The sequence below is a fragment of the Lethenteron reissneri genome, chromosome 35 (genome assembly GCF_015708825.2).
Source record: "Lethenteron reissneri isolate LAM-NWPU_2019-01 chromosome 35, ASM1570882v1, whole genome shotgun sequence".
In the NCBI taxonomy this organism is placed as follows: Eukaryota; Metazoa; Chordata; class Hyperoartia; order Petromyzontiformes; family Petromyzontidae; genus Lethenteron; species Lethenteron reissneri.
In genome coordinates this window covers 7,360,938-7,385,921 of record NC_083813.1, presented here as the reverse complement: position 1 = coordinate 7,385,921, position 24,984 = coordinate 7,360,938, and the positions used below count along the sequence as shown (strand labels likewise).

The 24,984-nt window shown below is 50.6% G+C and overlaps 1 protein-coding gene across 1 annotated transcript in view; it reads left to right on the top strand.

The window, feature by feature from the left end:
* Positions 1-22,971, top strand: part of LOC133350867 (rho family-interacting cell polarization regulator 2-like) — an 88,151-nt gene extending 65,180 nt beyond the window's left edge. Inside the window, exons 13-22 of the mRNA XM_061565676.1 lie at positions 2,884-3,648; positions 4,072-4,223; positions 6,487-6,619; positions 7,788-7,926; positions 8,713-8,904; positions 10,139-10,312; positions 11,846-12,069; positions 13,345-13,428; positions 17,521-17,629; positions 20,692-22,971. Coding sequence (XP_061421660.1) covers positions 2,884-3,648; positions 4,072-4,223; positions 6,487-6,619; positions 7,788-7,926; positions 8,713-8,904; positions 10,139-10,312; positions 11,846-12,069; positions 13,345-13,428; positions 17,521-17,629; positions 20,692-20,804 — 2,085 coding nt within the window. The 3' untranslated portion in view covers positions 20,805-22,971. The remainder of the gene's footprint in view (positions 1-2,883; positions 3,649-4,071; positions 4,224-6,486; positions 6,620-7,787; positions 7,927-8,712; positions 8,905-10,138; positions 10,313-11,845; positions 12,070-13,344; positions 13,429-17,520; positions 17,630-20,691) is intronic.
* Positions 22,972-24,984: the final 2,013 nt, after the last annotated feature.

Sequence of the window (24,984 nt, the reverse complement as noted above, 5' to 3'; positions counted from 1 at the left end):
TGACTGCACGGATTCATACTCTTAGGTTTTTTCGGTAAAGTCACGTAGGTAAAAAAATAAAATGAAAAGTTAATAAAAGTAATAATGGAAATGAAATAAAATAATAAATCACGACGTTTCGGAGGCAACACAAGTCTCCGTCATCAGGTGGGACCGTCACAGCTAAAACTACTTGATGCAGTAATTGATACAGTAATTTTAGCTGTGACGGTCCCACCTGATGACGGAGACTTGTGTTGCCTCCGAAACGTCGTGATTTATTATTTTATTTCCATTATTACTTTTATTAACTTTTAATTTTATTTTTTACCTACGTGACTTTACCGAAAAAACCTAAGGCTATTCTCTGGTGGCAGTGAAGCGACGTGTGCCGTTCACCGGTGCCTTGACGAGCGATGCGGAGAGTTTCTCTTCGTGCTGATTAGAGCCACGGAACATTGACGGGTCAAGTTGATGGGAGAACCACATAAAACACCGCACACTTCCATCGAGGTCGCTCATTGCTTTCTAAACAAGACTTACAGGAGCCTTCGATCCTCGCTTGTATAATGGGGCTCTGTTGCTTGAAAAGAGGAAAATAATTGAGAACATTGTCCGAACCTGTGCCTGAAAAGCCACATGGGCATCCAAGAGAGACGATGGTAGTGCTGTGCCGAATGGGAAAGTCGCGTTCCTTTAAGACAAAAACATTCAAGTGGCCATCGTGACTCACCAGTGCGCACGTCGGTTTGCTGTGTCAATGCTGCCTGTTGCGCCGCTGCGCATTTTCACGTTTAATTCGGAAATCTTTATTTATCCTGGAGAAATCCGACGATCTATGAAGATCTTTTTTTCACAGATGTCCAGCAGGACGTTGAGTAGCTGCGTGATGAGTGGAAAGCCAGTCTTGTTGAATTTTACGCGTACGTTTTTCGCTGCCACTCGTAATCCAAGCGCGCGTTTTTTTTTTTTTACCGGGCCGGGCTGCGTGTTGAGACATCATCGCTTCTCTGCAGCCCACGCCTCGTGCCCTGGGGGGGCCTCGTGCCGTGGGGGGCCTCGTGCCGTGGGGGGCCTCGTTCCCTGGGGGGCCCTGCAGTCGTGCGCGGCGGAAGCTCGAGCAAAGAAATGCTCGGCGCACGACCTCGGCCCGGGGGGGAAAAAAAAACCCGAACTTGCGTAGATTCTGGTTGGATTGTTGTGCCTCCTATGGTTGCCGTGATTATTTACTTTCTATACCTTTCATGAATTTGTCTGTGGGGAATAAAAACAAAGCCAATACTGGTTTTCCAATCAAAAATGTTCGCTGGTCTCGCCGGCCAAGGGAACCTCATCTGACACCGCCATGTGGGCCTATTCGGGCGCGTAGCACGTCCTTTGAAGCGGACTTTAAAGCTTTACCTTTCCCTGCGGCCAAGCGTCGAGAAATAGATCGGGAAACATAACCCGAGGGGGAACGTGGGTCCAATGGGGGGTGCCCACGCTCAACCTGGCACCCGCGGATAATCTCGCTCGATGATGAGGCGACATGCCTGTCTGCAGCACATGCCTAGAGGCAATGACTCGCGACACTTGGAGGAACGTTTGAAACTGTGGCCCCATTGATGGCTTCGCAACCACGACCACCACTAATTTAAAAGTTTTCACTGCAGCATCATTGAATGCGATATCCTCATTGCACTTTGTTTGTTTGGTTTTCTTGTGTTTCGGCTTCGTCTATGCCACTCTTTGCACTGAGCTCCAAGCACATTTGGCTTCTTGTTCAACGATGTCGGACTGCAAACTGCATTGCCTGCCCTGTTTGTGTGATTTAACAGAATTAACGAGATCATATAAGGGCAACTCCCTTCCATGTCCCCCACATTAATCAAAAGTATAATTTAAACCACCGGGCCTATTGGCTAATCGGACCCAAATCATCCGGCGACATTTGTCTAAGCGAGCGAACCCTGGACCTTTTTCGACATTCGGTGCTGCTGGTTACCAGATGATATTGTTCAAGATGTGCGCCAATTTAAATTACGAGGCATTTGTAAGCAGGATTAAGTGGGGTTGGATTTTGAGCTCTAGGTCTGGTCTCGACATTGAACACTTTTGGCCTTTTTTTTGGTAGAATAAAGGGACAGATCAAGTGTCATCTCTAAAGACTCCTGAATATTAACTGGACTGAACAAGAAGCCAACGTGAGGCGAGCACTTGGTTGCGTGGATTCTTTGATTTTGGAACACAATCAGGTGGTGTTGTGGTGGTGTGATCAGAAGGACGAGATGACGAGTTCACATCTCGCTTGGGGGGGCGAGGGGGGGGTCCGAGTTATTTTGGCTAATCATCACTGCGAGGACTATAAAATGAGTACCACTTTGTGGGATGTCAAAAGCGCTCGTCTTTTGGATACCACAATGGTAATGTGGGATATCCATCACTGGCTAAAGTATGTAAGCAACAGATGTGTAGAAACCACTCGGTCTTTTACATTGTCTTATAACGATTTCCCCCCCCTCCCCCAATTTGCGATTTGTTGAATTGTCACAATTTGCAGTGATGAATCCATTCAAGAACCATGTCTTGTTTATTTTGTATTTTGGTGAACGTAGCTTCTAGTGGCAGCTAATGTCACATGAACCCACCGCATAGAGGCTCGTCGATTCGATGCATGCGTCGTGAATGTACGAAATAATTTGAATAATTCGATTCAAAGCATAGTTGCCAACCTCTTGTCCTACAAAAGTTTTTTCGGAAGCACCGCGACAAAATAGCAAAAGGAAGATCTCCTTTTCACACCCCCTCGGATTCGAGGCTCGGGGGGCGGCGGGGAGGTGCAACTCCCCCACCTGCCCCCGTCGTCCCCTTCTGTCCGGCCGTGCACATCGCTAATGGGAGCGTCGTGCCGCGATGCGTTTGCAGGACGGCTCGGAGCTGGGCGCCGACTGCTCCTCCGTGTTCTCCGACTCCCCGGGGAGTCCCACGCCCTCCACGAGCTCCACTCCGACCCCTGCAACACCGACTTCTTCTTCAACCCCGACCCTGACTCCCGTCCCTCCTCCGGAGCCCGCCACATCTTCGAGACTCGACTCCACCACCACCACCACCTCCTCCTCCTCTTCCTCGCCGGGGCACGGCCCCAACCGCCGTGGCCACGGGGACTCCACGGGACCCCTCCCCGCCGCCGCCGCCGCGACGCGGGGATGCGCCCCGCGGCCCCCGGTCGAACGCTCGCGCGGGAAGGTGACCGCCGGCGACGACGGCGAGAGCAAGGGCGGCCGCGGAGCGTCGCCGAGACACCAGGAGGACACGTCGTGCCTCAAGCCCGTGGAGCTCGACCCGGCGGAAAACGCCATGAGCGTCACGCGGCAGCTCGTCAAGAAGCTGAGCACGGTGGCGCTGGGGACGTGGGGGGCGCGGGCCGCCGCCGCGGCCAGGGGCGGCGTCGGCGCCGCTCCCGCCTCGTTTGGCCGCAAGCCCCCGTGGCCTGCGGAGCCGCGCTTGGAGGAGGCCGTGCAGGAGCTGAGCCTGGCGCTCGGAGGGAGTGCGGGAGGCGGAGGAGGTTTGGGAGCGGCGGCGGCAGCAGCGGCAGCGGCGGCAGCGGCGGGAGGGGGAGCGAGGGACGAGGGAGCGGCTGAGCTGCAGGGTCTGGAGCAAGAGCTGCAGCGGCTGGAAGACCTTCTGCAGGTGCGTCTGGCTGTGTCCGCTCGAAATCTTTATAAGCTGAAGGAGTGGTTCTGTCCGATGGGTTTGTTTTTGTGTACTTATGTTATGGGGAGCGGTGGCGCAGTGGTTAGCGCGCTGCACTATGAACCCGATGGCCCGAGTTCGATTCCCGCTCACGGTCAACACCAGTGACGCTTATCCGAACCGGTCCTGAGCTGCCCCTAGGTCTACTCGGCCTAAAACGAGCCCCTGGTGTCTAAACCCCAGCACAGCCCCTCGTGTGCCATGCCAGCCTTCGTAGGTGCTCTCAAACAAGTCTGTTAAGGCTATACGGGGGATATTTGTTTTATACACATACACGTCTCTGCACGTGTGTGTGTATATATACACGCGTGTGTGTGTGAGCATGCATGTACTTGTGTGTGCACGCGCATGCGAGCGCAGGAACGCGGGCGAGGCAGCTGCTCGTCCAGCGTGCACAGCCTCACGGTGGAGAAGGCGCTGGGCAACTTCGACTTCCTGCACGCGGAGGGAGCTCTCGGCAGCGGTGGCGGGGCGGGCGACACGGGGGACGCCGCTGCCCTCCTGGAGGGAGGGTGAGAGGCTGTCTGCTCCGACCTTCGCCCCCCCACACCTCGCCCCACACCAGAGGTCGCAAACGGGTTTTGATTCCTTTCCCGTACCCGTACCCGGCTGCACCAGGGTCGCAAATGGGTACCCGTACCCGGCCGGGTACGGGTAGCCGTTCCCTACCCGTACCCGTACCCTACCCGAAATGAGTGACAAACGGCTACTCACCAGTGACTCACAGCCTACCCGTACCCGTACCCGGCCGAACCAGGGTCGCAAACAGCTACCCGTACCCGGCACAGGTACGGGTAGCCGGGTATCGGGTAGGGCACAGGTATCGGGTAGGGCACAGGTATCGGGTAGGGCACAGGTATCGGGTAGGGCACAGGTATCGGGTAGGGCACAGGTATCGGGTAGGGCACAGGTATCGGGTAGGGCACAGGTATCGGGTAGGGCACAGGTATCGGGTAGGGTACGGGTATCGGGTAGGGTACAGGTATCGGGTAGGGCACAGGTATCGGGTAGGGCACAGGTATCGGGTAGGGCACAGGTATCGGGTAGGGTACAGGTATCGGGTAGGGCACAGGTATCGGGTAGGGCACAGGTATCGGGTAGGGCACAGGTATCGGGTAGGGTACAGGTATCGGGTAGGGCACAGGTATCGGGTAGGGCACAGGTATCGGGTAGGGTACGGGTATCGGGTAGGGTACAGGTATCGGGTAGGGCACGGGTATCGGGTAGGGTACGGGTATCGGGTAGGGTACAGGTATCGGGTAGGGCACGGGTATCGGGTAGGGTACGGGTATCGGGTAGGGTACAGGTATCGGGTAGGGTACGGGTATCGGGTAGGGCACAGGTATCGGGTAGGGTACAGGTATCGGGTAGGGTACGGGTATCGGGTAGGGCACAGGTATCGGGTAGGGTACGGGTATCGGGTAGGGTACAGGTATCGGGTAGGGCACGGGTATCGGGTAGGGCACAGGTATCGGGTAGGGTACAGGTATCGGGTAGGGCACAGGTATCGGGTAGGGCACAGGTATCGGGTAGGGCACAGGTATCGGGTAGGGTACAGGTATCGGGTAGGGCACAGGTATCGGGTAGGGCACAGGTATCGGGTAGGGCACAGGTATCGGGTAGGGCACAGGTATCGGGTAGGGTACGGGTATCGGGTAGGGTACAGGTATCGGGTAGGGCACAGGTATCGGGTAGGGTACGGGTATCGGGTAGGGCACAGGTATCGGGTACCTGGTTGCGACCTCTGCCCCACACCACCAACCCCCTACGATGTGGAACCGCACTCACTCGCATACCCCTTTTCGCACTGGCACATCCGAGCCGCGCTGGCAGGGCCCTCAAACCACGGCTATTTTATGTTTTAACTGGCTATTTGTCATGCCGAGCCGTGACGATGCCGTGCTGCAACACATCTGAATGGGGCCAACAGGGCCAAGGGGGGACGGGGTGGGGTGGGGTGCTATTGCGAATCATTGCTCGTGACGTCAGTCGGTACGACTGGCACACGGCATCGACACGCCATCTACACTCCTTTGTGAAGCTTTTGGATGTTACATCTCCGGCACGGCTGCAGTGACGACCTAGCGCCTGCAGACGTGCCATGATGGGTTTGCCCTGCACGGCTCCGGGCGTGGCTCATTGGCCAGTTGAAAAGGGGTGGTAACACAGTGACCTCTTTATAGGTTCCACTCAGGGCAACAACATGATAGCTTGCAGAACCTTAGAGACATTGAAATGTGTTTTTTTAATCTCTTCCACCAAGCTTATCCCAATTTGCCACCCATTTGAAACTCTCGCAGAGCAGTGCGCGATCCTTCGTGTTCGAGAATGGTCCGCTGAAGCAGAATTGACGGAGCAACCTCGGAGGTGCTTTTAAAGCGACCTCCGTTCCACGCAGTAGGCGGCAGCATTTTCCCCACCCGCTGCGCCACCGAGAGGGATGCTCATCGCACGAGCCGGAATTTAGCCAATGTTAAGTCGGGAACCAAATTTAATGTGATTTATATTTATGCGGTCATTGATTGCCAGGCTGAGACCATCAACTTTCTCTACACTTGAGAACTCCAGTTTAATCACGGGCAGCTGCCTCGGCAGTGCTATCCGAGCGCTCTGAACCCTCCAATGTTGACACCAACAGTGAGACGGTGAAATGCGCCGGTCTCCTTTGCCACGTTTTGCTTGCTATGCCCCCCACACCTGTGAAGCGTGTCTCGTCTTCTCCGGTGCCGTTCTCGCCGCGACGCCTCCTCTGTCCTGGCGATGGTGGGTGAGCAGGTTGTCTTTGTCCGACCCGGACACCGGGCTGGGACCCAGCGAGGAGGGCAGCCCCGTGCCGATGACGACGGGAGACGAGGCGCTGGACGGCGCCCTCATGGAGCACCTGCATTACTGCTCCGCGCTGCTCGCAGTGCGCATGGCACCACGCACGCAAGCACGCGCTCACAACAGTGGCACGCGCTCACAACAGTGGCACGCTCATCGTGGGATAACAACAACAAACTGCCATTCGCCTCTAAGTGGTGGTGATCACCACGGTGCTTGTGCCAGGCTATGTGAACTTTAAGGCCACGTGAAGTGTCGGAACACCCGCTGGCAGGAGGTCACAGGACAGACCCCAGGTGCCATGGTTTGATTGATATGACTGGCAGATGCACCAGCTGTGCCCCCTACTGTGCCAACTTGCTGTGTTTAAGCTGCCCGGTGCTCCGCTCGTTGTTACTGGAGGGCCACTGCCTCCAAATGCCAAGTAGCGTCCTTTATGCACACTACAGAACACACACCAAAGACATGCACAGGGAGAATACAAAAACCAAAGGTCTCCTGTAAAGCCTCCGCAGACTTTTGGGCAAGTGCTGATATCGAGCACCTATGAAGGCCGGCACGGCACACAAGGGGGCGGGTGGCCAGCACAATGCCCGGCGGCTTTGTGTCCCTAGTAGTGATATTTACACACCGCACCAGGTACTAATTTAAGGCTGAGTTGACCTAGGTAAAGACCAGGACCGGTTCAGATTATCGTCACTTGCGTTGGTGGCCGTGAGCGGGAATCAAACTCGGGTCACCGGGTTCGTAGCGCAGCGCGCTGCACAACAGTACACGCATGGCATGAGACACGAAAAAAAAGATCCCCCGTATAGCCTTAACAGACTGTAGGGGCAAGTGCTGTTAGCGAGCACCTATGAAGGCCGGCACGGCACACGAGGGGGTGGGTGGCCAACACCACGCCCAGCCGCCTTTGTTTCCCCAATGGCGATGTTTACACATCGCACCAGGTACTCATGTGAGGCCGAGTCGACCTAGGGGAGGCCCAGGACCGGTTCAGATAATCGTCACTGATATTGGCCGTGAGCGGGAATCGAACCCGGGTCGCCAGGTTTGTAGCGCGGGTCGCCAGGTTTGTAGCGCAGCACGCCAACTGCTACACTACCGCTCCCCATGGCATGAGACACACACACCGAGGCACACACACCATGGCTTGTCCACCGTAGCACACGCACGGTACACGTGTGCATACACACGCACACGCGTGACGAGGGATCTCTGTCTCTGCATGTGCGCGCTGCGCGCTCGCCTAGCGGCTGGAGCGCTGCCGGGAGCTGCGCTGCCCCACGGACTCGCTGCTCCTCTCGCTGGCGGCGCAGGCGGCGGTGCTGGCTCGCATCGCCGACATCTGCCTGCGCAAGCCGGCGTCTCGCCCGGCCCGCGCGCGGGAAGGTGGGGGACACAAGCTCGGTGGGGTTGGCGGACCGCGGCTTGAGTTGCGATCCTGAGCTTTTACAACCCAAAGTGATCAAAACTCCAGTTTGTTTCTAGATTTGAAGCTTTCGTGACTGCAAGGATTCATATTCTTAGGTTTTTTCGGTAAAGTCACGTAGGTAAAAAATTAAAATAAAATACAGCAGTCGTGCTGTGATGGTTCCACCTGAAGACGGAAGCTTGTGTTGCCTCCGAAACGTCGTGATTTTTATTTTATTTTATTTTAATCTTAAATTTTTTTAAATTTTAATTTTTTACCTACGTGACTTTACCGAAAAAACCTAAGACTATGAATCCAGTTTGTTTCCAGACGCGAACGTAAACGAACCACGTAACGGCACCAAGCCATTGGGGATTCATCTCAGGATATTGGTGGTGCAGGCTCAGTGGCCTGGCAAGATTAACAGCGCATGCTGCAAGTTTTAATTTGTATAGCGTCGAACGCGACTAGGGTAAGCGGGTGGGCACAGTGTTTAGCGCACTGCACAATCAACTGGCAACATTAGTTCTCTTGCCCACACTGACCACCGTGGTGAAGTCTGGTCACAACCCCCCAATGACTGACACCGCATGGGTGGGGGAAGCCCTGATGATGCAGCCCGAAGGATTGGCAACGCTGTCAAGTAATGAAATTAACCGGTGTGCCGAGAGGCGGGCATCCTCGCGCGTCGAGAGAGTGTCCTCCCCCCCCACCCCGCCACGTGCCGACTTCTGCCCCCTTCCGTCCTCTGCCCGCGTCCCCAGCGCTGGAGGAGTCCGGCTGTCTCGAGGAGGACCTCGAGGTGTGGCGAGAGGCCTCGCAGGATGACGACGGCGGCGGTAGCGGCGGCGTCACCTCCTCCCCGTTTCTCGTGCCCGCGGAGCGCCTGGAGGAGCGCCTCTCCCCGCGCGTCGCCCAGTGGGTGGAGACACTCCACCCGGGCACGACGGACACGGGTGTGCACCCGCGCCCCCCCCTCCTCCACCGCAGCCTACTTGCTGCACTGCACACCACACCCACGTGCTGCTCGCCGCTGGCAATCGCCCTTCTTCATAAGCCGATCGACTCTCTGCTTATGATGAAGGGCCAATGCCCGACACATCATCCATTATTCATGTATTCTTTTCTTTGACTCTGCTTATGAAGAAGGGGCCCATTGCACAAAACATTGCCTATTATAGATTTTTTTCTTTAGGGGGTTGTTGTTATTATGCTTGAACGTGGTGTGACTCTCTTGTTATTTTGTGGTGGTGCACTACTTGTCCCTGAGCCATGGGCTTGAATGTCACTTATCGGCACCACCCAGGGGGTGCAACTGCTATCAATGGTGCTCTTGAAGGATCTCATCTCAAAATTACAAAGGTGTATGATAGCAAGGTCGCTGTGGCAGCTTTGTTTTATGATGAATACATCATTAAAATGGGTGCTGTAGTGTGTTGGATGTTTGATAGAGAATATCGATTTGGAACAATAAAAATGTCACTTGAAACATTGACAGAATATCACAGGAAGTGTGTCTAGATCGGACGTTAAAATACACTAAGCTCTCTGTCCATGGTACATACTGCCCATGGAGGATACTGGTAGCATTCACCTCACCAGGTGGTGCTAAACAACGCCCTTGGTTGATGGCTTACTCTCCCAAACACAGTGTAACAACATTTTTGGTTTAAATTTGCTCGTCGATGGTAGTGTCCTCCCTCTTTAAAGCCCCGTCTACTGCCCTCTCTTCTGCCACCCCCCTCTGCTTATTGCTCCGCTGCTCCCTCTGCTGCCCTCCTCTGCTGCCCTCTGCTGCCCTCTGCTGCCCCCTCCGCTGCCCCCTGCTGCCCTCTGCTACCCTCCGCTACCTCTCTGCTGCCCTCTGCTGCCCCCTCCGCTGCCCCCTGCTGCCCTCTGCTGCCCTCTGCTACCTCTCTGCTACCTCTCTGCTACCTCTCTGCTGCCCTCTGCTACCCTCTGCTACCCTCTGCTGCCCTCTGCTGCCCTGTGCTACCTCTCTGCTGCCCTCTGTTACCCTCTGCTGTCCTCTGCTACCTCTCTGCTGCCCTCTGCTATCTCTTTGCTGCCCTCTGCTACCCTCTGCTGCCCTCTGCTATCCTCTTGCTGCCCTCTGCTACCCTCTGCTGCTCTCTGCTACCTCTCTGCTGCCCTCTGCTGCCCCCTCCGCTGCCTCCTGCCTGCCACTAGTGGTGCACGTGCTGCTGGCCAGCATGCTGGACGTCCCGCAGTGGGACGGAGCTGGCCGCAGCTCCTGCGTCACCCTCTTCCAGTTCGTGGGCTGGCTGTCACGGGGGGCACAGGGGCCCGGGGTTTGCCCTTCCAGCGTCATCAAGCAGCACAGCCTGAATCTCGCCCAGGAAGGTACGACGGACGGGGTTAGAGAAGAAGGCTTCTTCATGGGCTTGGCGTTATGGATTGTTTTGATTAGAATAGTTGGCGACGTATGGTGCGACAGAAGTTATACGTACTTTCGGTTGCAAGTTAGTTTGTTCAACCAGGTGAGCATTCAAGTGTGACCTAGGTCACCAAAGTAACAAGAGCAACCAACGATAGCTGCTAACCATCGGCAATGAATGTTCTGATGCGTGCATTGCTTTTGCACTGTTCGTCTTTTGGCGTTCTCTGGTATGACACTGGTGAGACGATGCCACAAAGACGGCTGTCTAATGGTGTCGGCCAATCAGCTTCAAAGACAATGCCTATATATTATCAGAGCGTGTTGGTTTGCATGTTCACCACAAGTACGTGTGGTTGGTGCGGTCTCGATTCCTTGCAAAAGGTTTCTGTTTGGGGTTTGAACATTTTGACACCTGTTTTATTGCCAGAAAGGGTAAAATCAATTCTTATTTTTCAGAGTGCAGCCATAAGGCGGCATATAGAAGTCAGGGCAAAAGCAACTGTACCACGTGAGAAATCTAAAGTCTTGTGCGAACATAAATCAGTGTTAAATAATACATCCCCCCGTAGCACAATTTGGCTAGGGCAGATTATTTTTAGACTGATTGTAGTGCAATTAAGTTACAGAAAAGATCAAACAGAATTAAGGTAACGAACTAATATGTAAACGGACAAGGATATACGATGCAAGATGCTATTGCAAATTAAAACAACGTGCTCAATTCAAGAGACGTTAACTCTTATCCATTACAATGTTAATTGTGCTTAATCCTTAGAGTCCTATGATACATTTGGCCAGATAATTACTTAGCCGAACCCAAAAATATATTTTGAATAATTTAGTGCTGTTTATTGCTGGCCGCTGGGCACATTGTGCCTTTGGGCCTGTGATGAACAATTGTTAAAACGTGTTTTATTTAATAGCATTAATTAGCCCCAAGACACACCAAAGACAAAGGTCACCCATGTAGCCCGTTAACAGACTGTTGGGAAAGGGTGTGCTTAACGAAAACCTATGAAGGCCAGCACAGCACACAAGAGGTCGGGGTGGGTAGCTAACACCATGCCTGGCTGCCTTTGTCTCCCCAGTGCTAATGTTTGCACACCACACCAAGTACTCATTTATGGCTGAGTTGACCTATGGTCGGCTCAGCACCAGTTCACATTCACCACCAAGAGTTGATCTCAGGTCGCCGGATTTGTTCACACAAAGTGGTAACCATGACACTACCGTTCCTCACAACACACCAACACTGGCACGCAAAGCACGCGCGTGGCTCTGTTAGTCAACTCGTTGCACCTGAGTCTGTCCCGTGATTTCCTGCCAGTGAGCCTTGGACACTTCACGTGGCCTCAGCGCGCACCCAGCCTGGCACAAGCGCCGTGATGAAGTCACGGCCACTGAGTGGCGAGTGGCAGTTGTTATTGGGGGTTCCCTCATGTATGTACACATTTCGAACTTCTTTCGGAGCCAACCGTCCTAACCGTGCCTCCCAGTGTCCCTCATTGAGCAGCTGCAGTCGCCCCAGCAGCCGGACCTCAGCCCCGCGGGGGGCTCACGGCACCTCGGAGAGACGTGGCCGGGCCCCAGGACGTCGGCCCCCCCCAGCGCGTGGGCCGTGCGCGCGCTGGCTCGCGCGCTGCTCGACAAGAGGGAGCGCGTGAGACACGTCGCCGCAGAGACGCTGAGGGAGGCGGGGAGGGGATGGGCGAGGGACAAGGTGAGTGGTGACCGTGGTGGTGGTGGTGTAGGCCTGCCCGAAGCTTTGCCGTGTTTAACCCCGGCGTACGCGACGATTGGTGTTTTACTCAAGCCAACTTGAATAATAATCGTTTATTTTTGTGAGGTGCCCTTAAGACAACGAATCTACATCGTGCCATGCATTTAAAAGCGGAAAATAAGCAGTAACCGTGGAGAGGAAAGGCTAAAGAGACGAGATAGAGAACTTGAGAGAAAGGCCTTGTGAAACAGACTATGGAGTCTTCAGCCATGACTAAAAATGTCTCCATCGAAATGTCTCCATCGACTCCGAAATCCTGACCTCCAAGGACAGGGAATTCCAGATCTTTAGTGCCGTGCCCTGGAGCGTGGTCACACCGAGTAAGGCGCCATCGGTAGATCTCAGTGGAGTGTGTGGCTGAATCAACTCCCGGATATCACCATTGGAACCTCCTTTGCCAGTAGCAAAATATGATAATTGTTTTTTTACCCTTTTATCTGGCAACACCATGTAAGACTAGGCTATCCCAAAAGGCGTCATCTGGTCCAACACCATGTGAGACTAGGCTCTAAAAAAGCTGTCTCGGGTGTGGACCAATCAACCTCAAGGACAGTGCATACATTATCAGAGTTGTGTTTTTGTTTGCATTCCGACCGCAGGTATTGTGGTCAATGCAAACATGACTCCTCGTAAAAAAAGGTGTCAGTTTTGTTGCCAGATAAAAGGGTAAAAAAACTATTATCATCCCGGATATCAGGTGGAGCAAAGTAATAAAGATATTTTTCATTGGAGGAAGTCGGCATGTAACGAATTTACCTACGGCCCCCCCTGATTTGATACATTGAGACAGTGGATGTCCTCTCGGTCGCGTTTGTTTCCTTGTCTGCCACTCCGTCATTACTCTCGAACATCGCATGGCCATCTCTCGCACTTCTAATTAGCACGCTTGGCTGTGGACAGTGCGAAATAAGTTCAAGTATACATCCATAGTAATGCATGTGTACTGCCCTAGATCACTATTCACACAAAAAACACTCAACACATGGGTCAATGACACATCGCCGAATGATTTGTTTACCTTGAATAACGGCGCAAGATCCTTAATCTCTGCCTAGGTTCTACCTATTCATTTCTCCTTTCTGTCCTTGAACGCAATTCCCAGCACGCTTCCTCTCTGTGCTTTCCTGCGCGTTTCCGTTGCTTGTGTTAACAGCCTCCGTGTGCACGGAGGTTGTATGACGGGGAGGGATCTGTGTTTCCCGCACGTGCGCGTAGCTCGTGGAGAGCTGTGTGCAGCTTATGGAGAGCGAGGACTCCGTGGACATCGACGCAGCCTCCACTGCCCTACGCTGCCTGCAGGTGCGGCCTGAGTTATTTTATTGTTATGATTGATGTTTAATGCGTTACTATTGCGCTTGTTGCTATGGAAAGCCTCCCTGCATATCGAGACTCGGCAGTGTCTCCTGTGTTTTCACAGCAGTGAGCAATGTTGCTGTTGCTGCTGTTTGTAATCCCAGTTGAGTACTTTTTGAGCATTGGGATATTCTGGCCAATACGAGTTACATTGTGTGGGGCTTTTTGTTTAGCTCTGGGAGAATATCGGAGAACCCAGAGAAGAGAAACCTATGGAGAAACGGGCGAAAACATACAAACTCCACGCAAAAAAGCGCCCCCATCGAAAATCTAACCCATGCCCCCGGTTGCTACGATGCACGGGGGCATTACCACGAGCTCACAAATATTACCACTCCATTCACCGGCGCACGTGCCCAGCATCCACCGCACTCTCTCCGCGGGTCGGCTGCCACTGACCTCCCGCAGGGTGGTGCGTATTTCATCGTCTCCGAGGGATGATGTGCCGAGTCGACCCCTGACCGTGATTTGAACTCATGACCTGCGACCTTTTCATTGCGCGAGTCAAGTGCTCTGCAATATCCACTCGCCAGGGGGCTAAATCTCGCACAGGCTGCACGTACGTTTAGGCCACAGGGAAGCAGCATCGTTCACAGTGGCATTGTGGGGCTCCGCTGTCCATTTCCCACCGCCCCCCCCGCCACCTTTCTTCGTAGCCTGGCATCTGGGCCGCTTAAGGATGTGGGCTCCCATTTCGGATTGCCACCTCCCAAGGTGCAAAAAAACCAGGACACTTTATATGCTGGGAAGAACAAGATCTCACCTCTCCAATTTCGGAGGGGAGAATTACGTGTGAACTGCGTTCTGTAGAGTGGTGCATTATTGCGCAACTGCCAACAAAAAATGGTACGTTGCAGTGTGCCGGGAAGACTTGCATGTGTCTGAGGAAGAACCAGCCACCTCGAAAAGAGGACAATCCTGAAAAATTCAGAAAACCCGAGCTTGGCGGTATCCATCGCCCGGCGATGCAGTTGCACCGCCTGCACACTCGATGGCTATGCCACTGGGCTCACTCCGGTGGGATTGCTTCATGGCCGCGTGAACCCGAGTTGGCGCACGCTCCGCCGGCCATGCCGTCACTCCCTGGGAAGCGACGGGGACATTAATTACGAAGTCGCCGTCTCGCTCCGTGGTTGGCTCTCGGAGTCGTGCTGGGAGGGGGGTGCCGCTGCTGCTGTGGCTGCCCTCCACAAATTCATCATCATCTCACAACCGCGCTGGCGTTGACTACACGTTATATCACCCCCCCCCCCCCCCGAGGGAGGGTACCATGAGCGGTGTGCCTTTCTACAGCCTGTCCTGAGCCCTCCCCAAGGTCCAAATGGCCTTGCATGATGAGTACCTGTGTGGTATTTAATTACCATGATGATGGCCACACCAACCCCCTCCGTGTGAAATACTGGCCTTAATAGGTGCTCACTGACAGCACTTACATGGGCGACATGGGCGATCTCTCTGTGTGTTTGTACGGGGAGCGGTAGTGTCACGGTTAGCGCGTTGCACTATGAACCCGGTGACCTGAGTCGATTCCCGCTTACAGCCACCAACACCACAACACCAGTGATGATCATCTGATCCGGTCCTGGGCCTCCCCTAGGTCGACTCAGCCTCAAGTAGTTATCTGGTGCGGTGTGTAAACATTGCCACGAGAGAGACAAAGGTGGTCGGGTGTGGTGCTGGCCGCCCACCCCCTCGTGTGCTGTGCCAGCCTTCTTAGGTGCTTGCAAACAGACCTTGCCTCAAGTCTCTTACGGTTATACGGAGGATCTTTGTCCTTTTGCCGATACTTCACTACGCTGGTCAGTGCGGGTTGGAGAAGGTGGAGGGATCCCTGGACTCGTTCAGATGTCGCTCACAACTGATGTTATCCATGGCCAGGAACCCAGCTCCGGTCGCCAGGTTAATAATGCAGCGCGCTAACCAATACGCCAACCCCCTCCATCCAAGGCAAACATTCGCTGTTTCAAATTCTCAATATAAAGTGCTTGGCAAAAAACTGGGGACCAACCTGCACAGCATTGGAAATGGAGCACAGTTATGTTATTTAACTTGCTAACGCCAAATTAAGGCATGCAGAATCCACCACGGTCCAATGGAAATGCTCAACAGGACTTGTTTAATTGTTTTTTACCCTTCTATCTGGCAACAAAACTGACACCTTTTTTACAAGGAGTCATGTTTGCATAGACAACAATACCTGCAGCCATAATGCAAAAAAAAACATAACTCTGATAATGATATGCACTGTCCTTGAAGTTGATTGGTCCACACCCGAGACAGCTTTCCTTAGAGCCTAGTCTCACATGGGTTGAACCAGACGACGCCAAAAGGACTTGTTTAGTAAAACGGAACAGCCCTATGGAGGATTCTACGCTGGGTGGGAGAATAAGCAATTCTGAACAGCTGCCCTTGCTTATTTAAGGGTATACGAGCACAGGCATTTAAATACTTTCTTAACCACTTGTGTTGTTTTAATTGGTGGCCGGGAATTGGCGTTTTGGCCTTAAAGGCAATGCTCTCGTGGGACTTGAAGGCCCAGTTGGCTGCATTTGGGCGTCTAGAACAACTGTGGCGAGATGTTAACTATCTCGCTTGGTATACAGGAGGTTTTGGGTTTGATCCAGACCCTGTGACGCCTGTCTATTTGAAGATTGCATGCTCCTCCCCGTGGGCGCGTGGATTTTTCTCAGGGTTCTTCGGTTTTTCCCTCCACATTTAGACACGTGCGTTTGCAGTATTTGGCTGCTGTAAATGTCCACGTGACAAGTCGCCACTTTGTTGAGCTATCATTTGTGGCCAGGTCGCTTCTGAAAAATAACTCTATAGCTCGGTGGGGCTTGCCTGGTAAAATAAAAAAAAATGTTTAGTTGTGTTTTAGTTTAGTTTAATTTGTACCATACCGAATGCTTCTTCTTGTATGTTCTGTCTCGTTCCGTTAGCCTAAAGGTAACAGTTGCATGTCATGTTCATGAATCATAAATAATTGAAACCGACACGCATGACTGCTTGTATTATGAGACTGTGTGCCTATTAGAATAATTTTGAATTCCTTTCATTTTAGACCGCTAGGCTTCCCCAATGTGGACATGAGAGATGCAATTATATGGATATATAACGAGTGCATTCATCACTTGCACTCATCTCGCAAATCACATGCTCTTTGCGTGCTTGTTGTATGTCTGTGAGAGTGTATGGGCCTCTGTGTGAGTCTGTGGGTCTGTGAGCATGTGATATTTTTGTGAGATTTGGAGTCTGAGTCTGTGGGTTGCTCAAAGTCTGGTCTCTGTGAGACTCTGGGTCTCTGCGAGTCCATTGAGCTCTGGGTTTAATGGGTCATGCTCTGAGTGTGGATCTCTGTGCGAGTCGATGTTCCACTACGTGAGCCTGTGGTTCTTGGTGATGTGGAGGAGGATGCTTACACGCCTGCTGTGAATGGCTGCTCTTTCTGTGCTGGACTCAACTGTAGGTCTTCTCAAGCTGAACACCAGAGGTCGCAAACGGGTTTGATTCCTTACCCGTACCCGTACCCGGCCGCACCAGGGTCGCAAACGGGTACCCGTACCCGGCCGTACCCGTACCCTACCCATACCCTACCCGTACCCGGCCGGGTACGGGTAGGGTACGGGTATCGGGTACTTGATTGCAACCTCTGGGATGAAGCCATGTTGCAGGCGTGGGTGGGTTGATTCTAGGAACTTGAATTGTGAGAAGAGACAAGACGTTGGGAAATGAGTGACAAACAGTTACTCACTAGTGACTCACGGCCTACCCGTACCCATACCCGGCCGCACTAGGGTTGCAAACGGGTACCCGGCCGAGTACGGGTAGCCGGGTATCGGGTAGGGTACGGGTATCGGGTACCCGGTTGCGACCTCTGCTGAACACTGCTACATCCACTGCTGGATGAGGCCTTCTGCAGCTGCACATTGCTGACTCTGAGGCCACTGAGTTAGTATTTTGGACCTTGTTCTGCTTGCCTGGCCCACATGCAGTCCACTGTATTTAATATATGCCTCACACATTTGACAACCCCACCAGGTGCTGGACTGCAACTCCTCTCTGAATGCTCTCGGACAGGAGGAAGAGATGGCCGGGGACACGGGAGATAACACTGAGCCCCACGATGCTTCTCCAGCTTCTGACCCAGGTTATTGATCCATTAATTCAGCCGATAATCCATGAGTTACTCTGTTAAACCAATAAATGATACCTATTTTTGTCAGTTCAACACGTAGGCTTTCGCGACCAACATCATCAATATCTACGCCTCTATATAAGGGACGAAACAGGTGGACTTCTCCACAAATCTGGCTGTCGCCTGATGAAGCTAGTTGTAATTACTGGCGAAATGCATTTTCACCACAAGTTTATGTGGTGAATGCAGACATGATTCCTCGCAAAAGGTTTCAGTTTGGTGTTTAACATCCTAACACCTTCTTGGTTCTTTCGGTAAAGTCACGTAGAACGGAAATAATAAAATAAAATAAATAAAACATGTTGAAATTTTATTATTTTATTATTTCCCACATTATGTTTTATTTTTATTATTTTATTATTTCCCTTCTACGTGACTTTACCGAAAGAACCAAGAAGATTAATCCCTGCAGTCACGAAAGCTTTAAATCGAAATCCTAACACCTGTGTTATTGCCAGAAAGGGTAAAACATTTTCTTATATTTTTATAATGGCAAGTGAGGTCCCATGATATGTAACCCTGATAATATAATTGACGTGTGGGTAGACCTTCATCCAGTAACGGATTGACAAATAGCCGTACATTATTATTTCATTATTGCGAGATCACTTTACAAAGTGCACATTGCCAACAGCCAATGGTCCGTGTCTTCGCAAAAACGCGAACGCGTGGCGATCGATTTATTCGGAGGGTGAGCTGCGTCCTCTCTCCACCCCCCCTCCTCCTCCACCTCCGTCGACTTCACAACTCGTGACTTGTTAGCGCCACCCAGTGTTCACAGGGTTCCACTGCAGGTGAGGCTCAACCAATATCTGAAGGACCCTTCGGCTCGGCATGTTGCGCATGGCGAGGGGTCAAAGTTCACGGAATGTTACTGCTTTTGCAAGCGCTTGCGTGGACTCGAATAACCCCGGTGGAGGTGAAACCATAAGCAAAAATCCAAACTCGTACCATTGCATCGTCGTTAGCCATCCGCTGCTGGATGGAGAAGGCACCCTCACTGCTGTTTAAGGTCTATTAGCGCGACGCGTTGCTGTACACCGGGTGCATACGCCGTTGCGATGCATTGGCTTTCAAGTAATGCAAATTCGATGGGGAATGTTGCGAGTCATGAAAGGTGGCTTAAGAAGCACGTTTTTTTCCCTTTGTTTCTTGTAATTTTACACTTTGACCTTCGCAGGCCAATTTAAATCGCAAGGCATTGTTTTATGAAGCAGGCCGGGGGTTAGTTTAACATGTAGGCCAGGTTAATAGCTTACCTTCTATTGCTCCCCCCTGTCGTTGGTGTACATTTTTATTTACACAACATCGTCCCAACCAGTCCTTCGAGTCTAATAAATAACATGTAGACAGACGAATAGCTGGGAATAATTGGTCGGTTAAGTTAATGAATCAACTAAAATTAGTAGTTGACTCAATTTTTAAATCCTTTATATTAAGTTCACTTGCTTGCTTGCGCGCTTACGACCGTGCAAATCTTTCGGTCGTTTTTTAACCCACTTCCCGTGATCCAATCGAGCTGACATTTTGCACACAGACTCGTTGTGCGTGACAATTTATTTTCGTGAATTTTTTTTTCCATAACTTTACACTTTTTAGGAAAAAAATAATATTTAATTACCAATTGCTTAATGGTGCCATGCAATCATCTGACCCATAGGTGGCAGCCATCTCAAGCCAGAGGACGAGAGGACTCTAGCCGCCACGCATATAAAGGATTCATAGTGAAAAACTTTGTTTTTACGGGTTAATTTGTTTAGCTCAATTACTCATGCCCCTTTAATAATAGCGGCTGACTCCCCATCCTGCCTTTCCGAAGGCAGGAAACCCCCGACAAACAACACCCATTGTGACACAGCTGATGGTACCGAAGCCATCACCAAGCTTTGCCCATCATCCCCTCTCGTCCAGTGGCTCATGTGAGAACAGACAGAACTATTTTGTTCTGTTATCTGATTGATCGAACAATCAAACCCATCATCTTACTTGAGAAATCGTAGAGCCCAGCTCGAGACAGATGTCCGTCTCTCCATGTAAAATGTTTTTGTTTTAGTCCATCAGCCTCTAGGGGGTGAAGTGGTTGCACAGTATCATCATGGGACCTCCTTTGCCAGTACCAAAATATACTAATAAGGTTTTTCCTCTTTTTTCTGGCAACAAAATTGACACCTTTTGCAAGGAATCATGTTTACATTAACCATAATACTTGCAGTCAAATTCAAGCAAAAAACAATACTCTGATAATTTATGCACTGTCCTTGAAACTGATTGGTCCACACCAGAGGACAGCTTTCTTTAGAGCCTAGTCTCATATGGTGTTCAACCAGATGACGCCAAAAGGCGCACAGTTCAAAAGACAACGCATTATCAGAGTAATGAGAGCTCGGGGTGAGCAGCTACATCATGGGACCTCCTTTGCCAGTACCAAAATATACTAATAGGGTTTTTCCCCTTTTTTCTGGCAACAAAACTGACACTGTGCGCCCTTTGGCATCATCTGGTCGAACACCATGTGAGACTAGGCTCTAAAGAAAGCTGTCCTCTGGTGTGGACCAATCAGTTTCAAGGACAATGCATACATTATCAGAGTATTGTTTTTTGTTTGCGTTTGACTGCAAGTATTGTGGTTAATGTAAACATGATTCCTTGCAAAAGGTGTCAGTTTTGTTGCCAGAAAAAGGGGAAAAACCCTATTAGTATGGTTGCACAGTAGTTGGGGAAATGCGCTATGTACCCAGCCGCCTAGATTTGCTCTACTTATATTATCATGGAGCCTATGGCTTTCCATTTCTTAATTCATATTTTTAGGCGAGTCGAAAGACTGTATTTTATTTAGTCCATTATCTTACTTTAGTCGACTAAAGAGTCAATTATTTAGTCAAATGTTGCTGAGGAGCATAGATAAGTCACACTCCATTGACAAATATGTTTGTCGCTGATCTGGCTAACAAACATGAACGCTGCTCGAGACTATGACGCACGCTTAAGTGCTCTGCCGTGCCCTTGTGTTTCAGCTGCGTGCGGTGGCCACATCTCCAACGGTGATGATGACGGTGACGTGTTGAACGATGAAGACCTCTCCGGCTCGTCGCTCAACGGAAGCCCCTTGCATGGCACCTCCTTGTAAGAGCGTGCGACGAGCTCCCTCGAGCTCCTTTGTTTGCCCCGCCATTGAGGAGAGGTGGACTGGTGGCGGTGACGCATTGCGGATGTTCGCGGAGCCACCGCCACGCTTGTGACTGAAGAGGACGATCGATGGGATCAGAAAGCTGGAATGGATGTATATAAAGGAACGGGAAAAATGAGAGGTGGACCGCCGAAGTTAAGGCACACACCAATGGAGTGATGAGGATTGTGGCTGCTAGTGAATGAAGCAGAAGGCGTCAGCGCAGTAAATCCTTTATTGCACAGAGAATGGTAAATATGATAATGATTGTAGTGGGTGGCGATGATTGTGTTCCTGCAGTGTTCACTATTGCTGTTTGACCCCTATGATACTTGGTCGTAATAATAATACGTAATTATTTACACCCTTTGTTGACCAGCTGCTGGATGAAGGCCCTCCTTTTATGCCTGTCGGTCATGGGGTGTTGTTTGACCATACTTCACCACACTGTCCGGTGCTGGCTGGTGATTGGGTGACCCAGGACCAGTTTGTACATCACTCGCTACTGATGTCAGCCTTGGCCGGGAATCAAACTCAGGTTGCCCCCCCCCCACGCCCCTCAACTTACCCTTTACAGAGCCGTATTTATAACCTGCAAATGAGCTTGATGGTAGACCAAGCAGTTGCCCAATCGGTGAGCAAAGTTGCAGCCACGTGACTGATAACATATGTGATGTCACACATGGCAGATGTGGCTTGATGGAGGTCGTGTTAAGTTATCGCGTGGGTTTTTGCAGCTGTGTGCTGTATGGCCCTTCAGTGAGGTCGTGGGTTGTACAGCATGTTGCTTGGCAGAATGTCTCTTACATTTTCCTCCACGTACTGGGGAAGCTTCTTCGGGAACCTGAAGAACTTGAAAAAAAGCTGCTTCAGGAATCTTCCAGCACGTGGAGCGAAACGTCGGACACGATGCTAAACGACAAGTCTTGGCCCATGTTAAGGACAAATTGAATGGTGAATAATTGTGGACAGGTGATGTTTGCCTTTCTGGATTAAAAAATATCAACGGTCCCAATATGGTAAAAATCGTCAGTAGCTCTTAACATGGCAAAGAAATAACTTGATAACAAAAAAAATCATAGTGCACTTTCTTGTCATTTTGATGTCTGTATATTTGTTGTTGGTTACCATTGTATGAACACAGTATTGTAAGCTCACTCTTGCCATTTCCCTGGCTAACAGCATTGAACTCTGCATCAGTGTTTAAGTTGTGCGTGCCAGTGTCGCAGTGCAAAACAAACGTGAATGGTAAAGTACTATCCCCATGTGACCCGAGTCACTCTGTGTCTCCATTACAAAAGAGGTTAAACATTTATTAGTGCTGCCGCCTGGTTGAATATCCTCACGGTGTGACGCGCAACGCACTGAGATAACAGAAATCGATTGTGCGTCGCACTGGTGAAATTCACGGTCGTGTAAAATTTCTGAGACCAGAAGTGGAAAACTTCAGGCTTCAAGGCCTAAAAACAGCCCAAATTTGAAGCAGCAATTAGGTTTTTTTTTCTTCCAAAAAAAGTAAAGTGATTTCTTGCTACAAATAAGCAAGCAGGCAGTTCTCTTGTTTATACCCCTGAGCCAGTTGTGGTAATTCCACATTCCTATGACAGTGGACAACTACTGTTAATTCCCCACAATGGGTACACATTTCAATAGCCACAGAGAGACTATATGGGCCGAGTCGACTCCCAACCAAGATTTGAACTCGCAACCTTCAGATTCTGAGCAGCTCACTCAGCTGCCGAGTGACCTTTAGGGAACTGTGCTCACTCTACCGTTAAGACACCTCTAGTGAATTGCCAAGCCCTACTACACAGACGGTTCCCTTGGTTGGCATGGAAGGTTTGGACTGCGGTATGCCCTACAAGGCCTGGAGTTTCCCAGGCTTGAATTAAATGTGAGGCTGCAAAACAGTTGACTGCACTGTGCTGCCTGCCAATGTGGCATTGTCAGTGTTATCTTATTTAAATTACTTATGTACGTTCGTGTGTGTGTGTGTGTTTCAGAGTTAACGCATTACGCTTTGCTGTGTTTGAGCTGTAAACAATGGTCACGTGACAGTACTCGTTAACACCACTCACACAAGCGTACGCGCACATCAAAAACGTGTTAAATAAAATGAGTAATAATGCTTCTTCTGTCATTTAATTACGGACGTTGGCCTGTTGCTAGCATTTCACTTAATTTGATTTATTTCTTTGCAGCATCCATTGTGCATGGGATTTACTCGGCCGTATGCGAGCCATCAAAGTATGCTGCAACATTGCTAACCCATGACAACAAGTTGCAGAGCAACAGCCTTTAGTTTAACAGGCGAGATGTTGCGACTACAGTAAGGACATTTTTGTCATCAACATTCTGACATTCCCCCGAAAATAATTGGTTTCTATGATCTTAGAAGCCCACTGTATAGGGTGATTGGAGGAAAGTGGTGGTCAGATATGTTATTTGTTTCTTAAAACAGTTACTAGAGCACGGGCCCAAAGGCTCAAAACCATCTGGTGACCAGTAGCAAACGGCACAGGGCTCATTGTCAAATCCAACTCAAAGGCCGGTATATTCAAGATGTTGGGCTGCAGATATAGCTGCATATCAATAACATCTGACCCGCAAAATACACATCCGGGCTCTGACTAACAATGCACGTCTCTCCATCTCTGAATCTCAACACTGTACATATTTGACTCAAGACAAATTCCCTGTCTTGTGCTCTCTGCATCCCCTCTTTGCAAATGCCGGTTCACGCGTATTTTTGCAGACTGTCATCTGCAATGTTTTGGTGCTTGCGTCAGATCTGATGTAAACATAACTGTCCACACACCACCCCCAAATTACCTATCGCTTCTGGGTTGAAGTCTTTTGTGATGTTCAACACTGACCGGATTTTTGTGGAAATTCTCAGGGTTTACATAAAAGTCCAAGATGATTGGGAGGGCTGGTCCTCAGACTTAAACTTGGGAAGAAAAACGCCTTCAGCGTTTGTTGGGCTGTCTCAAACTGCTTTGAAGAGCTCGGTGGCTTGGCAGGCCCTGGTCAAGGCGCTCTTCTTCCACCTCCAACCCAGCTTATATATACGCTCCAAACTTAGCAGTGTTTCATTCTTCACCTGAAGACGGCTGCTTGCGTTGTAGCCGAAACGTCGTGAGAATTATTTTATTATGTTTTATTTTTATTATTTTATTACTTCCCTTCTACGTGACTTTACCGAAAGAACCAAGAAGAAAATGAGAGATTGTTTTTGTTTGTTTAAGCGAGACGCCCTGTATGCGGCCGATCCGCTGCATGGAAGTTGAGTCCAGGACGGACGGGAACGATTTCTCTCCAGGAACGCTTTCTCTACGGAAAGACCACAGAGGAGTGTGGTGCAGCCTGGTTGGAGGGGACATGATCTGCACAGTTCAGCAGAGTGGTAATATTAAATACATCTTTGAGGAGGAGGGACATTAATCTGGGTGCAGAGTTTTGTTTGCAAAAGTCGAGAACCACCATTGGTGAAATGACTTGTCCTGCACCCTCGTACGCTTTTGAAAGCCATTGCCTCAGGGAGCTTCTAATAGGGCAGCTGATAATTATATCTCGTCTGATCCTGATGAGTTGAGGATACCGGGCCAAGTACTTTCAGTAGATTTCGATTTAAAGCTTTCGTGACTGCAGGGATTCATCTTCTTGGTTCTTTCGGTAAAGTCACGTAGAATGGAAATAATAAAATAATGCAATTTTAACATAATAAAATAATTCTCACGACGTTTCGGCCACAAATTATTTTGTCAAGGCGCACATTCCCACCTTCCAACCCAGCTTAAATATACGCGCCAAGCGTGGTGGCGTTTCATTCAGACGCTGTCTCCCCGACAGACCTGGTCTTCACCTGAGGACGGCTGCTTGCGTTGTGGCCGAAACGTCGTGAGTGATTTTATTATGTTTTATTTTTATTATTTTATTATTTCCATTCTATGTGACTTTACCGAAAGAACCAAGAAGATACTTTCAGTAGCTATTTTCCCAGCTGGACGCTTGCAGCGTTGTGGTTCTGACTGCTGGCCCGTGCCGTCTAGCAGTCTGGTATCATTCCAGCCGACTGGCAACGAGGCCTCGTGGTTCATCTTCGGAAAGAAAAGAATGACAAACGGGACGGTGGTGTTTT